The sequence below is a fragment of the Linepithema humile genome, chromosome 3 (assembly GCF_040581485.1).
Source record: "Linepithema humile isolate Giens D197 chromosome 3, Lhum_UNIL_v1.0, whole genome shotgun sequence".
Taxonomy (NCBI): domain Eukaryota; kingdom Metazoa; phylum Arthropoda; class Insecta; order Hymenoptera; family Formicidae; genus Linepithema; species Linepithema humile.
In genome coordinates, this window is record NC_090130.1 from 16,025,263 (window position 1) to 16,038,733 (window position 13,471).

Sequence of the window (13,471 nt, forward strand, 5' to 3'; positions counted from 1 at the left end):
GGTGTTTTTCGAGTAATTGTGTATCGTGAGTGTCAGCTGATTGTAGCAGGCGCCTCACGTAAACACCCGTGTGTAGCGGTGAGTTGCGGCGCCCCTGCTTGTTTCTTGTACTCAACTCACGATACGCTAACTATTTTCTTTTATAATTTAAAAATTAAGCTCCGCACAAACTTTTGCCAAAGGAAAAGTTGTCTCAGAATACGCTCAGGAATATGTCCCTTTAAGGACATACGGTTATTTTGAATCACCCTGTATATGACAGGTTTTTTTGAAAGGTTTAATATATACGACAATTTTTTGAAAGATAAAACAATACGGTTTTGTTTTAGTAGTGACAAGAGCGTGTACTTAGTGCCTTTTTTTACCTTTTTTTAAAAAAGTAATTTTTTTATAGATATCATTTCTTTTTTTTGTAATATATACTCTTGTCACAACTAAAACAAAACCGTATTGTTTTATCTTTTAAAAAAATTGTCGTATACATTAAACCTTCCAAAAAGACCTGTTACATATATTAAAACCTTTAAAAAAAAACTTGTATATATTAAAATTTTCAAAAAAGCTATTATATATACTTTCTACAAAAAAATATGATATCAGGAAATGGCACCAAGTGGGACTAAAAAACTATGAAAAAAGTTGTACACTATTTCTATAAAACTCTTTTATAAAATTTTATAAAATTAAAAAATTTTTTAATATATTTAAAAAATGAAAATATTTAATTAAAAAATAAAAAAATATAAAAAATTTAATCAAAATAAAAAGATATTTATTAAAAAACGCAAAAAAACTTGGTGTTGCTACAGTAAACTACACATGTTAATTTCATTGTTTTATAATACTTTGTGGTGTAGCAGCGCCAAGTTTTTTTGCGTTTTTTAATAAATATCTTTTTATTTTGATTAAATTTTTTATATTTTTTTATTTTTTAATTAAATATTTTTATTTTTTAAATATATTAAAAAATTTTTTAATTTTATAGAATTTTATAGAAGAGTTTTATAGAAATAGTGTACAACTTTTTTCATAGTTTTTTAGTCCCACTTAGTGTCATTTCCTGATATCATATTTTTTTGTAGAAAGTATATATAATAGCTTTTTTAAAAATTTTAATATATACAAGTTTTTTTTGAAAGGTTTTAATATATATGACAGGTTTTTTTGGAAGGTTTAATATATACGACAATTTTTTTGAAAGATAAAACAATACGGTTTTGTTTTAGTTATGACAAGAGCGCGTACTTGGCGCCTTTTTTTTACCTTTTTAAAAAAAGGTAATTTTTTGATAGATATTATTTTATTTTTTTGTAATATATACCATGTGCACAAAGTACACTTTCTGTTCTGTCTGTCCACTAATTACAGAATACTGAGAGTGTTGTCAGCATGTCTTGCTACACTTCTGCACTTTAAGATCAAAAAAAATTTTTTTCATAAAAAATACTATTATTTTGATATACACTATCTTTATTGGTCTCCACAACACGTTATATATATATATATACATTTTACGACCGATATTATATCAATGTTAATTAATATCATCAGAGAGAAGCCTGAGAGCGGTCATCCCCCCGATTTAGCTGCAACCACAATTCAAGACGCCTCTATATGCACAAAACGTGCACATTAAACTACTAAGCCATGTGCACGATACTTTCCAGTGGGTAACATGCTATGTGCACAATGTTTGGTTCTGTTCCATGCTATGTGCACAATGTTTGATTCTGTTCTATGCTATGTGCACAAAGTGTCGGTAACACAGAGTTAGTAGGGTAACATTGATGTATATAAAATAAATTTTCAATAAAAACATGCACGTGTCATTTATTTATTTTTATGTTAAAGCTTAATTTACAATAAGTTCTTTTTAACATCAATATATGTGACAATTTTGTTAATAAAAATTGCATCCAAGAATCGTGACATATAAACTTTTTTAATTTTTGTAAATTCTATTTTTATAATTTTTCTTTACTTTACAATTTAATTATAACTAAATATTATATGATTTATTTTACGACAATTATAGGTTTTCCCAATGATAGATTTTTACAGATTTTTATATGTGCAGAGCATAAATGCAAATTTTAGTATAAACTTTAATTATCAATATAACTAAAATAGTTACAAAAATTATAACATATATTTGGGAAGTATAATATATAATAATAATTTTTTAGAAAAATATTTAGTGTTTCTTAATTTATAAACTTAAACAAAAAATTTTTAAACGTATATTTATTAGGCGAACTATAGAATAACAGCTATTTCGAGATTTCAACGTGTCACTAAATATAACAGGTTATTTCGGAAAGTGCGTTATAATTGACTTTTAACTCTATTAATAGATCAATATTTAATAAAAGTTGCAATATGATATTTATTATAAAATTTGTTGAAAATGTGAACTATCATATATATTCTAATAATATCCATATGCATATATTCATGATTGCATGATGTTGATATGATATTCATATGATGCATTATATGATTGCAGTCTAAGAAATTTAATAAAAAAAAGATAATGTAAAACATCAATTATTCTACGATAATACATACTAATGGCCATACACTATTATTTATTAATAATTTCTGCTACATGTATATGCAACTACGTATGTAATGTTAAAGAACAATATTTTTATCTCTCTGTTAAATTTTATGCTTAAATTTTGAATCTGAAATTTTACGATATGTAATAAATAACGTTATGTAGTACATATAATAAATGCAAAGTTTTATACATTCAAAGATATTTATTTTATGCACGAAGAAATTGAAAGGAAAATAATTTAATATCGGTTTCAAGAAATGGATAAATTGAAGAATTATTCTGGAAAAATACATGATAGAATACTTACTGTCTTACGGAAAGGCGACAGAATATTTTCAATATATACAATGTTCATAATATATATATTTACAATAATAATAAAATATAAATTTAAATATAAAATTATATAAAATATTATTAAAAATATTTAAGACAAAAATTTTAAGTTAGTTATATAGGTAGTATAAATTTAAAACAAAAAGGTGTGTAAAATATGCGTGTAAAATATGTATATAAAATAAGAGCAGAGATATAAAATAAAAGGTTTAGGTTTTATATAAAAATAATACCAATATCCGGCTTTGTTAATCATTATTATTCTGTATATTAATAACTTTTAAATTATGCAAATATGGCAAATATAGAAAAAATAATAAGTTCTAATTTACAAAGCCAGATAGTAGTTTCGCATAATATATGTAAGAAAACATTTTATTTGTTACTTTATTCATTTTTTCAAATTATGTTATATATTAAATTACATATTTACATTTTTTAGTATTAAATTTAATATATTATTTGCAATCAGTTTTTAAATTTCGAATTTTTAATTAGACTATTACCAGTCAAAACTGAATGTAGGTACTCATTAAATTTATATTGAAGAAAGCTGTAAAATATTAAAAATTATATTTGAAAATATTTCTTTTAAAAGGAGCTATTAATAAATAATTTTAGCAAAACATTGTTTTTAATGTGGAACGTATATATTGAAAAAATTAAAATCTTTGATGATAAATATAAGTATATAGGCGCATAGATGTGTGTTTTTTTTGCTTTTGTCCATTGGCTTACAATTTGTTTTTCATTTTAAGAGACATGACGTAAAAATCGCAATCACAGTTGAAATAATTGCATAAATCCATGACTAGCAGATCGTATCACGGAGAAATGTACATAATGTACATTTCCTAATAATAAGCTGAAAAAATCAGTTGTTTTTGACGTCTATTTTTCTTAATATTTATGTGCAAGACGTATTTTATTGTTTATAGATTTATTAAAATTATTTGTATGATATATTTCACGGTATTTGTCTGTCTTATTTTAATTGTAAATACCGTGTGCCAATGATTTTATATGTTTTACGTTAATTAATTTCCTTTAAATTGCATTATTATTTATATCTTATTTTGCATTATTGATAATCAGGAAATGCATGATTTTACAATTTCTTAGCATAATCTTATTAAATCACACTAAAATCTTTTGTTTATTCCGTGATGAGATCTGCTAGTCAATGATTTATACAATTATATCAACTGTGATTGCGATTTTCTACAAAATTGAAAAATTCATGCTTATTTTCCTTCTTATTTGAGGGTAATACTTGCTGCAAAGTAACATAATTTGTAAACATTTTATGACTGAACATATGAGATATATTCAGTCATAAAATATGTTTATACAAATCATATTATGATGCTGCAATAAGTATTCCTGCAATGATGATTTATAAGATATAAATAATAATAACAATTTACAAGAAATGCTTGCTTCAATATATTGTATTTGAAAGTTTCGTTATTTCTTTTATATAAAGATACGTTCTACATTATTTGACTTTTTCATACATACCTTTTTCCGTTTATAAATACCTGTTATTGCTTTTATTCCACCTTTATTGTCTTCTTAGTTTTTGCATTGCTGACAAGGAAAGGGACCCAAGTGTCCCCCTCCGATTTTGACAAGCTTTAAATATGTTGTAAAGTAGCTCAAAATAAGAGACACGTATTTTTTTTTATGTGCTTTCTCGCACGTTTAGGGTTGAAACAACCCCTACAAGCTAAAACGGTTTTTTTGGTTTTGACTGAATATCGTCAAAACTGTAAGAGATATCAAAAAATGTTTCGAATAAAAGTTGCATGGTCTTTTATGAGCTTTATAACCGCGAAGCTCAAATTTTAAAAAATTTTATATTTTTTAATTTACCCTCACCCCTTCTTATTATTTTTACGAATTTCAAAATTTTTGTTATGACAAAAGTTGTAGCATTTTTTACGCTGAATACAACCATATATGATTTTATTATGTTTCAAAATCGCATCTTTCGGAAATGAGTTGTCAATGTCGCACTATATGCGTCGCGCTGCGATATATGCATATATATGCATAACGCATCGTTTGTGCCGCTTGTGTAATCGATGTTTGTCGCGCATGTGTAATTGATAAGATGAATAAAATTAGAAATAAAGATTAGCATGTTATGAAGTATTCGGAAAAATGTTCTGATCAAAGAACAAAGTTCATTAAAGTTGTTGGCAAGGCATCTCCTCTATATTACACTTTTATAGTTATACTAGAACAATACAAGCGCGCGCTGCGCCCGTGCACTTATTATAATAATTTAATAATTATGAAATCTAAATATTTTAATAAAATTTTTAAAATTTTAAATAACCGTCAAAATAATCTTTGCTCTTAAACTATCAAACTGTCAGAATAATCGAGATAACCAATCAGCGTCGCGGATAAGCGTCAACAATACTTTCGATACATTCGAGTATCGATCTTTCATGCCTTTTTTTAAGAGTGGATTATATCGAAAGAGAAATAAATAAATAAAAATCTTACAATTAAAATGCAATTTATTGTTTTTCAATGGTAATGCAAAAAATTCCAATTAATTTCAGGTTTTTCTATTAATCAATACTAGAAATATTTGTTTGTTTATTATTTTATTTCTTTTATAATATTATATGTCGAAACAATTGCAACTTTACCTTCAACAATAACATACTACATATATTGAATATAATACATATATTAACATATATTAAAAACAGATAAATTTATGGAACAAACGTATCACAAAGGTGATGTTCGTGAAAAAAGTGATTTATACAAAGTGACTTTTTGCACCATGCGCAAGTAATTATTGCAGGTGCGCCACAAATATTGCATGTTGGTTTTGACTGTTTATGGAAACAAAATTCCACTGGTGTTTCGAATTTTTCGGACTTATTTATTACGTACCCACTTTTATACCATGCGTATTTCAATAAATTTCTGAATCTTGGCGATGAAAATTGATTATGAGTCAATGACTGTAATTTTAAAATGGTGTTTCTTGCATGCAGATTGACTTCCAGACCTAAAAGCATTACAGTATCAGAAAAGTGTCTAATAAAATTCTTCCACAAACGAAAACCATATACATCCAATGGTTGTATTTTTCCTGTTGTTCCAGCTGGTATAGTCAACAAAATAATCTATCTTCTGTAGATTCTGGTTTAGATTCTTGAATAATATTTGGACAATGACCAAAGTTTAGTCCATGAATCTAGTAGTAAAACAGATTTTGGACCTACATTTGGAAAAAATACGTCTTGCAACCAAATTTTAAAATGATGCGCTGTTAATTTTCCGGATTTCGAAGTCGTAACAAAAATATTAGGTGCCTTAAACATTGTTTCTTGCACTCTGGGACCAAATGTTCCACTAACTTCTTTCAGTACAATAAAAAGAGGCGATAATAATCTACCATCGGCTGAAACAGTAGGTTGTATAGTATAGCTATGCGTAGTTGCCGATACGGATTGTACTGCAGATTCAATCTTTTTTGTTCCTTTATATGCCAATGTACGACCGGCATGAAGTTCTAATTGGAATCCGTTTTGATCACTGTTGTAAATATTTTCAACTCCATATTCTATTATTTGATTTTTAACGTTTTCAATAAATGTGTTACATTTTTCTTCAAAATCGACGTTAGACATTATAGATGTTTTTCTTATAAATTTTGTTATTTTACGAGATACAATATTATGTATTATTTTAAATTTTCGTATCCATCGCGATAAAGCTGTAAATTCTGGTACATTTAAATTTTCCTGTGCCCGAATAGCCCATCGAGCTAAATCAGCGTCGTGAACAATAATTCTATTTTCAAGAGCTGTATGAAAATTATTTAATGTATATTCCGAAATTTGTTTTAATTTTTCGAATCTACTGCCACCTTGATTCACTTGAATTTCCCATCGTCGTAATTGACGTAATGAATATACTTTCCGAAATCTTTGTTTTACTCCTTCTAATGTTCTTGGCCTTGTTGCACTGCTTTTTCAAAATTCGACTGCATTTTTTTTATATTCATACGGAATACGTCCATCTGTAGTACATATAACTTTAGGATTTGCGTCCATAGCTCACCTTCTTCCTCTTTATCTCCTAGTTCGAATTGCTCTGCTGTTGGAATATCGTTATCGTTTTCATAATCTAAAGATTCTTCTACTTCCATTTTGTATCTCTCATCGCGCATTTCTTTCAGCATAGATTCTATTTTATGTGCCATTTCTCGTTCTTCAGATGTTATCGGACTTGTTGATAGATTAAGGGCCGAAAAAGTTGCGTATACTAACATTATTACGTTAAATGGATTTAATTGAACCATTCTGAAAATAATAACAATTAAATATTTCTCCTTATTTGTGTACAAAAAAATAATATCTACTTTATAGTGAATTTGCTGTTCTTTTTTTGATGCTGTTTTGTATATTGTTTTTTCGTAATCACTAACAAGCGCACAACTTTAAAGCGTAATATGCACTGACGGGATATGACAACACGCTGCGCTATAAATGCACTCGAAATGCGACTATAAAAGTGTAAAATAGAGGGGATGTTTTGGCAACAACTTTAGTGAACTTTGTTCTTTGATCAGAACATTTTTCCGAATGTTTCATAACATGCTAATCTTTATTTCTAATTTTATTTGTCTTATCAATTACACATGCACGACAAACATCAATTACACAAGCGGCACAAACGATGCGTTATGCATATATATGCATATATCGCAGCGCGACGCATATAGTGCGACATTGACAGCTCATTTCTGAAAGATGCGATTTTGAAATATAATAAAATCATATATGGTTGTATTCAGCGTAAAAAATGCTACAACTTTTGTAATAACAAAAATTTTGAAATTTGTAAAAATAATAAGAAGGGGTGAGGGTAAATTAAAAAATATAAAATTTTTTAAAAATCGAGCTATGCGGTTATAAAGCTCATAAAAGACCATGCAACTTTTCTTCGAAACATTTTTTGATATCTCTTACAGTTTTGACGATATTCAGTCAAAACCAAAAAAACCGTTTTAGCTTGTAGGAGTTGTTTCAACCCTAAACGTGCGAGAAAGCACATAAAAAAAAAATACGTGTCTCTTATTTTGAGCTACTTTACAACATATTTAAAGCTCGTCAAAATCGGAGGGGGACACTTGGGTCCCTTTCCTTGTAAGTCATTTCATTTTTCTATTTTATTTCTTTCTCTCTTTCTTTTTTTTTTCTTTCTTCTTCGCATCATTTATTTATTTTTCTTTATTATATAAGATGGTGTCCAAGACGCGGTTTATTCTTCTAACTTTTTTTTATAATCACAACTAAAATTTATTTATTTAAAAAGTTTTTGACTTTTCTGCAAGATGCGCTGCCTTTTTTATTAGCACGATTATTATATCTCGTACGAGAATATAGTTTAACGTTAATCATATATTTCAGCGCTTGAAGTCGATGATTGTAGCACGCATCGTTTTTATCGAACCATCCACAATGTATTTTATTCGTTAAATCTACGCATTCATTGGTTATTTTGTTCAAAATTTGTGAGGAAGCCCAATAATTTTGCCACTTCTGATTAAATGCTATTAATTGTGTTTCAACCACTTTGGTAAAAACAGCTGTTGGTCGTATTAATTTTGTTACAGTAGGAGCGTCTTCGTCTATGTTTGGATATTCTCTAAATTCTATATACTTTTCATTTTCCGTTGCGTAATCCATTGGCGTTTTCATCATAATATTGCGACAATTATCGCAATTTGTTTTCGCAATGCTTCGTCGAGCTACATATCCAGCGAAAAATGCAATAGCATTTTGATCATAAAAGTTAAGCGGATTTATATTTTCCTGATCTTCGATATTATCATATTCTTCGAGAATTTTTGTATCTTCCATAAGCAGTTCATCTTCAGGATCAATATCATGTTGTATAACAGTATGACTTTCACTCATGAAATTTTCCATTGTCTTTACGAATTTACTCGGTGGATTAATAAGAGATTCCGTTTCTGGGCACAGAACATTGCCTTTTTCACTTGTTTGAATATATCCTGTACAGAGTATATGTCTAAGAGAAAGACGAACCATTCTTGCTGTAAGATTAGGGTTAAATCCTCCGCGCTGTCTTAATTTGGAGAATAAATGTTCGACGGAGTCTTGATTGCATAATCCAGTAGCAAGTTCGAATGTTTCATATTGCTTTTCCAGATCTTTATATGTTTTTAGAATAGCTTGTACTGTTAAGCTAAAGCCTTTCAAACAAGGAATTTTCGATATTCTTTCTGATGATGTGGACCATCTTGAACACCATCCAACAAAATCTGTTAATAAATTCTCAATATCAGGATTTTTATACGATAATAATCGTTTGCCACCAAATTTAATATTAAGGCTATAAGAATTACAGGCGTCAATTATTTTATTCATACGCTCTGTAAAGTCAGCCGTCGCTTCCCATGAACTTGTCTGTAATTGTTTTCCGTAGCCTGCTGTTCTCATTGCGGCTGCAAATTTATGACTGAATAATTGAAAAGCTCTTTTCACATTCATTGCTTCAAAAGTATTTGGATAAAGATGGGCTTCTGTTATGTGAGATAACAAATTTGAGCCTCCTTTTGCGGTATTATCAATGGACCAAGTTAATTCAAAATCAGCATATGATGCGATTACTTTTCCATCACAATACAAATATTTGTGTTGTCTTAGTAAACTCGCCAATCTTTTTACTAAATGCGGAAAACCATATAATGCATAGTATTTTTTTTTCATTATGTATGAAGAATGGTTTATCCGAATTCACGCCAAGTTGACTATAAGCGCTCTGATTACATGTGCCTTGATCACATGTTACGAGTCGCACATCAGCACCTGTCTTGCTCAACTTATCTAAGCATTCTTTTACTAAAATAACAATTTCTTCCGCTTTCATACATTTACCTGGAAGGAAATATGCTAGTGGTTGACGCCAGGGATGACTCGCATTTATGCTGTCCAGACAAAATACAAATACGTATTTTGCTCTCTCATGTGTTCTTCCTAAAGGGCCAAGATCAACAAGCCCTTCTATTTGATCAAGTCTGAGTGAATATTCTTCATACGATTTAATATACATTTTGTTCCATTTCAAAGCGCATACTCTTTGTTCCTCGGATATCTTTGAGATTTTTTCTTGTAATTTTTTAAATATAAAATCGCAAAATCCTGGCATCATATTATATTCTTCGTGCCATCTTCTAATAGTTCTTTCTGCAGGAAAATTACAACCTGCCTTTCGTAAGCGACGCAATGCAGCAGCTGAATAATAAAAAAGCTGTTTTGAAAGAATTTTTTCTTGTTCTGTATATGGCGCATGTGGCGTATGTAGTTGTAAATTTATCATTGCTTTTGCAAGAGAATGCAATTCTTGCTCCTCGATTAAATTTTCTAGAAAAATTTTTTTACTTTTTTTATTTGTTCGTTTTTTAGATATTTGCCGAGTCTTTAAACGGAATTTTAAACATTTTATAATACGACGCAAACGAGTATTTTCACGCTTTAAAGAATTAATTAATATTTCTGAATGAGTCTTGTCTTTCATTTTTTTCTTTATTTATTGTACTTATCTGATCATGCGTAGGAACATTTTCGCACGTTGTAGGCTCTAAATGTATCCATTCCATTAGATCTTCTTCTGATGAAGTATCAAAATTCAACCGTGGTGGAAAATAAGTTCGTGATGGAGGCTGTTCGAATAATTGTTCATTTATTTCATCATTCTCGCAAGCTCTATCAAATGACGTCCCTGCTGTTGTATTATTGTTTATATTTCTAAGTTCCTCCCTTTTTTCCATTTCGTTTATTCTCTCAGCTGTTTCTATTATTATTTCAGATTCTTTATTTCGTAAATCGTTGAATCGAATGGACACTGCGTCACGTTTTAATCTTTTTTTGTCTTCTCCCTTAAAACTGTCTATATTGAAGTGATTTGCACATAAACCGGCACGACGAACAGAATTGGCAGACCATTTTTCCAAATTAATATTTCCTGCAACAGAATTATGACACGTAACATTAATTATAAATATTTAATAACATTTTAATTGTTAACTTTTTTACAGAACCCATTCTAACAAATTTCTATAAAATAATTTTTTCAATAACACATTTTTATAATTGCTATATGTATATGTTCCATAATATTAATAAATAAAAAATATTTTGGTTATTAACTCAAAAAAAGCACATTATTTCTAAAAATAATTGAAGCCAAAACATAATATTGTATTAATTTATAAGACTATTAATAATTGAGGGCGCGGATCAAAGAACTCGCACTGTGCTCGAAATCGTGTAAAAGAATTGTCCAAACGTCACAGAGCACGAAAATTTTGAAAGTCGCAAAATTAATTTTTTTTAATATAGGCTTGTAGAGAATGACGAAACGGAACTTTTTTCTATTTGCAGTTTTTTTATTAGATGCTTATTTTTAATAATAAAAATAAAAAACTGAAAAATTTTTATCCCCAAATTCAATAAGATTTTAAGATATAAATCGTCGTAATTTGGCCAAATTTTGTTGAAATTGTTTGAAATTTGGTATACGCATGCAGTATAGTCTAGCGATGCCTACAAAACAATAAAAAAGCTGAAAATTGTCTATTGTTTAATAATAATTAATTGCAAATTGAGGCCAACCGGTAACCACGTTTTTTTAGCTTTGCCGACAAAAAGTATCGAGGGAACTTGAAATTTGAAACAACTTCCAGTGAGACATTTGTTCCTCACTATTGAAGGAAGATTTCTGGAAATTTTCAGATCGATTCATTGAAAATTTGCGGAAATATGCATTTTATAAAAAAACATGCGACGCCGCCAATGATAGCTCCGTGAGCGCTGGGCACCATCAGGCAGCGTACTTGCCGTTTGGTATTCCAGGACTCGATTTTATAATAATTTTTTAATGGTTATACATTTGAACAATCGCTCACTTCCCACGAAATATCGAAATAATAAACTATTATTTATACGGTTCCTTAATTAAATACTTTTATTATTATTATTTCGAAATATTTCACATATACTCCAGAGACGCGGTTTTTAGGACGATAATAATTTAACAAATAACAATAGTTAAAATTGTAAAAAATCATTATAAAATCGAGTCCTGGAAAGCCGAACGGCAAGTACGCTGCCTGATGGTGCCCAGCGCTCACGGAGCTATCATTGGCGACGTCGCATGTTTTCTTATAAAATGCATATTTCCGTAAATTTTTAATGAATCGATCTGAAAATTTCCAGAAATCTTCCTTCAATAGTGAGGAACAAATGTCTCACTGGAAGTTGTTTCAAATTTCAAGTTCCCTCGATACTTTTTGTCGACAAAATTAAAAAAACGTGGTTACCGACTGGCCTCAATTTGCAATTAATTATTATTAAACAATAGGCGATTTTCAGCTTCTTTATTGTTTTGTAGGCATCGCTAGACTATACTGCATACGTATATCTAATTTCAAACAATTTCAACAAAATTTGGCCAAATTACGACGATTTATATCTTAAAATCTTATTGAATTTATAAAAATTTTTCAGTTTTTTATTTTTATTAATAAAAATAAGCATCTAACAAAAAACTGCAAATAGAAAAAAGTTCCGTCTCGTCATTCTTTACAAACCTATATTTAAAAAATTTAATTTTGCGACTTTCAAAATTTTCATGCTGTGAGACGTTTGGACAATACTTTTACAGGATTTCGAGCGTTGGGAGAGTTCTTTGATCCGCGCCCTCAATTAATATATACAATGTCTGTATATATGAATAATGTCAAGAATTACAATGTAAACAATTATATATAAATAAATAATATTTACATTTTAATTATAATTAAAATATATTATATTAAAAAATCTTTCTTAATGAATGATAAAAAATGTTACACATTATAAAAAATTTGTAAATGGAATATATGTTAATAATATTTTTAATAAACATATTGTGTGTGTGTGTGTGTGTGTGTGTGTGTGTGTGTGTGTGTGTGTGTGTGTGTGTGTGTGTGTGTGTGTGTGTAAACAAATACAATGTATATCAATGCTCGGAATTACTTCAGCTTCTCAACCGATTCTCACGGCACGCCTCCTTTCCTCTTCTTACCGCGCGCGCCGTAGACGCTAGGACCAGCGCCGCCGAGCGTTAGGAGCGACGCTATCAGATTAGTTTACTATCTACTTAAAAAAAAACGCGTCAGCAATAATACCTCATGAGTGACATAAAAATGTATTGAAATATTTCCACATAATAAATTTAAAAATGAAAAAAATATTTTTAATAAATTTTTTTAACTTTTAATAATCAAGGGAGAAGAACCCAACATTAATTGGAGCAGTGCGCACGGTAAGAAGAAAAAAGAAGGTATGTGCCGTGAGAATCGACTGAAAAGCTGAAGTAATTTCGAGCACTGATGCATACAATCGCATGTAATGAATGTTAAAAGTTTGAACGTTTAAGAAAAATATATCTGTTATATTTTTGAATATATGTACTTCCGAATGTCCCCTACTCCCGATCGACATGAAATTTTATACATAAATACTA

General features: G+C 29.0%; 2 protein-coding genes across 2 annotated transcripts; both read right to left on the minus strand.

The window, feature by feature from the left end:
- Nucleotides 1–4,153: 4,153 nt before the first annotated feature.
- LOC136998989 (uncharacterized) lies at nt 4,154–6,906 on the minus strand (the record flags this gene model as incomplete). Its single annotated transcript, XM_067352382.1, has 1 exon — nt 4,154–6,906. A coding segment is annotated over one exon (831 nt), but the record flags the coding sequence as incomplete, so codon positions are not given.
- LOC136998709 (uncharacterized) lies at nt 6,904–8,991 on the minus strand. Its single transcript, XM_067351800.1, has one exon. It carries the CDS (start codon nt 8,989–8,991, stop codon nt 8,236–8,238), a length of 756 nt encoding a protein of 251 aa, XP_067207901.1. The 3' UTR covers nt 6,904–8,235.
- Nucleotides 8,992–13,471: the final 4,480 nt, after the last annotated feature.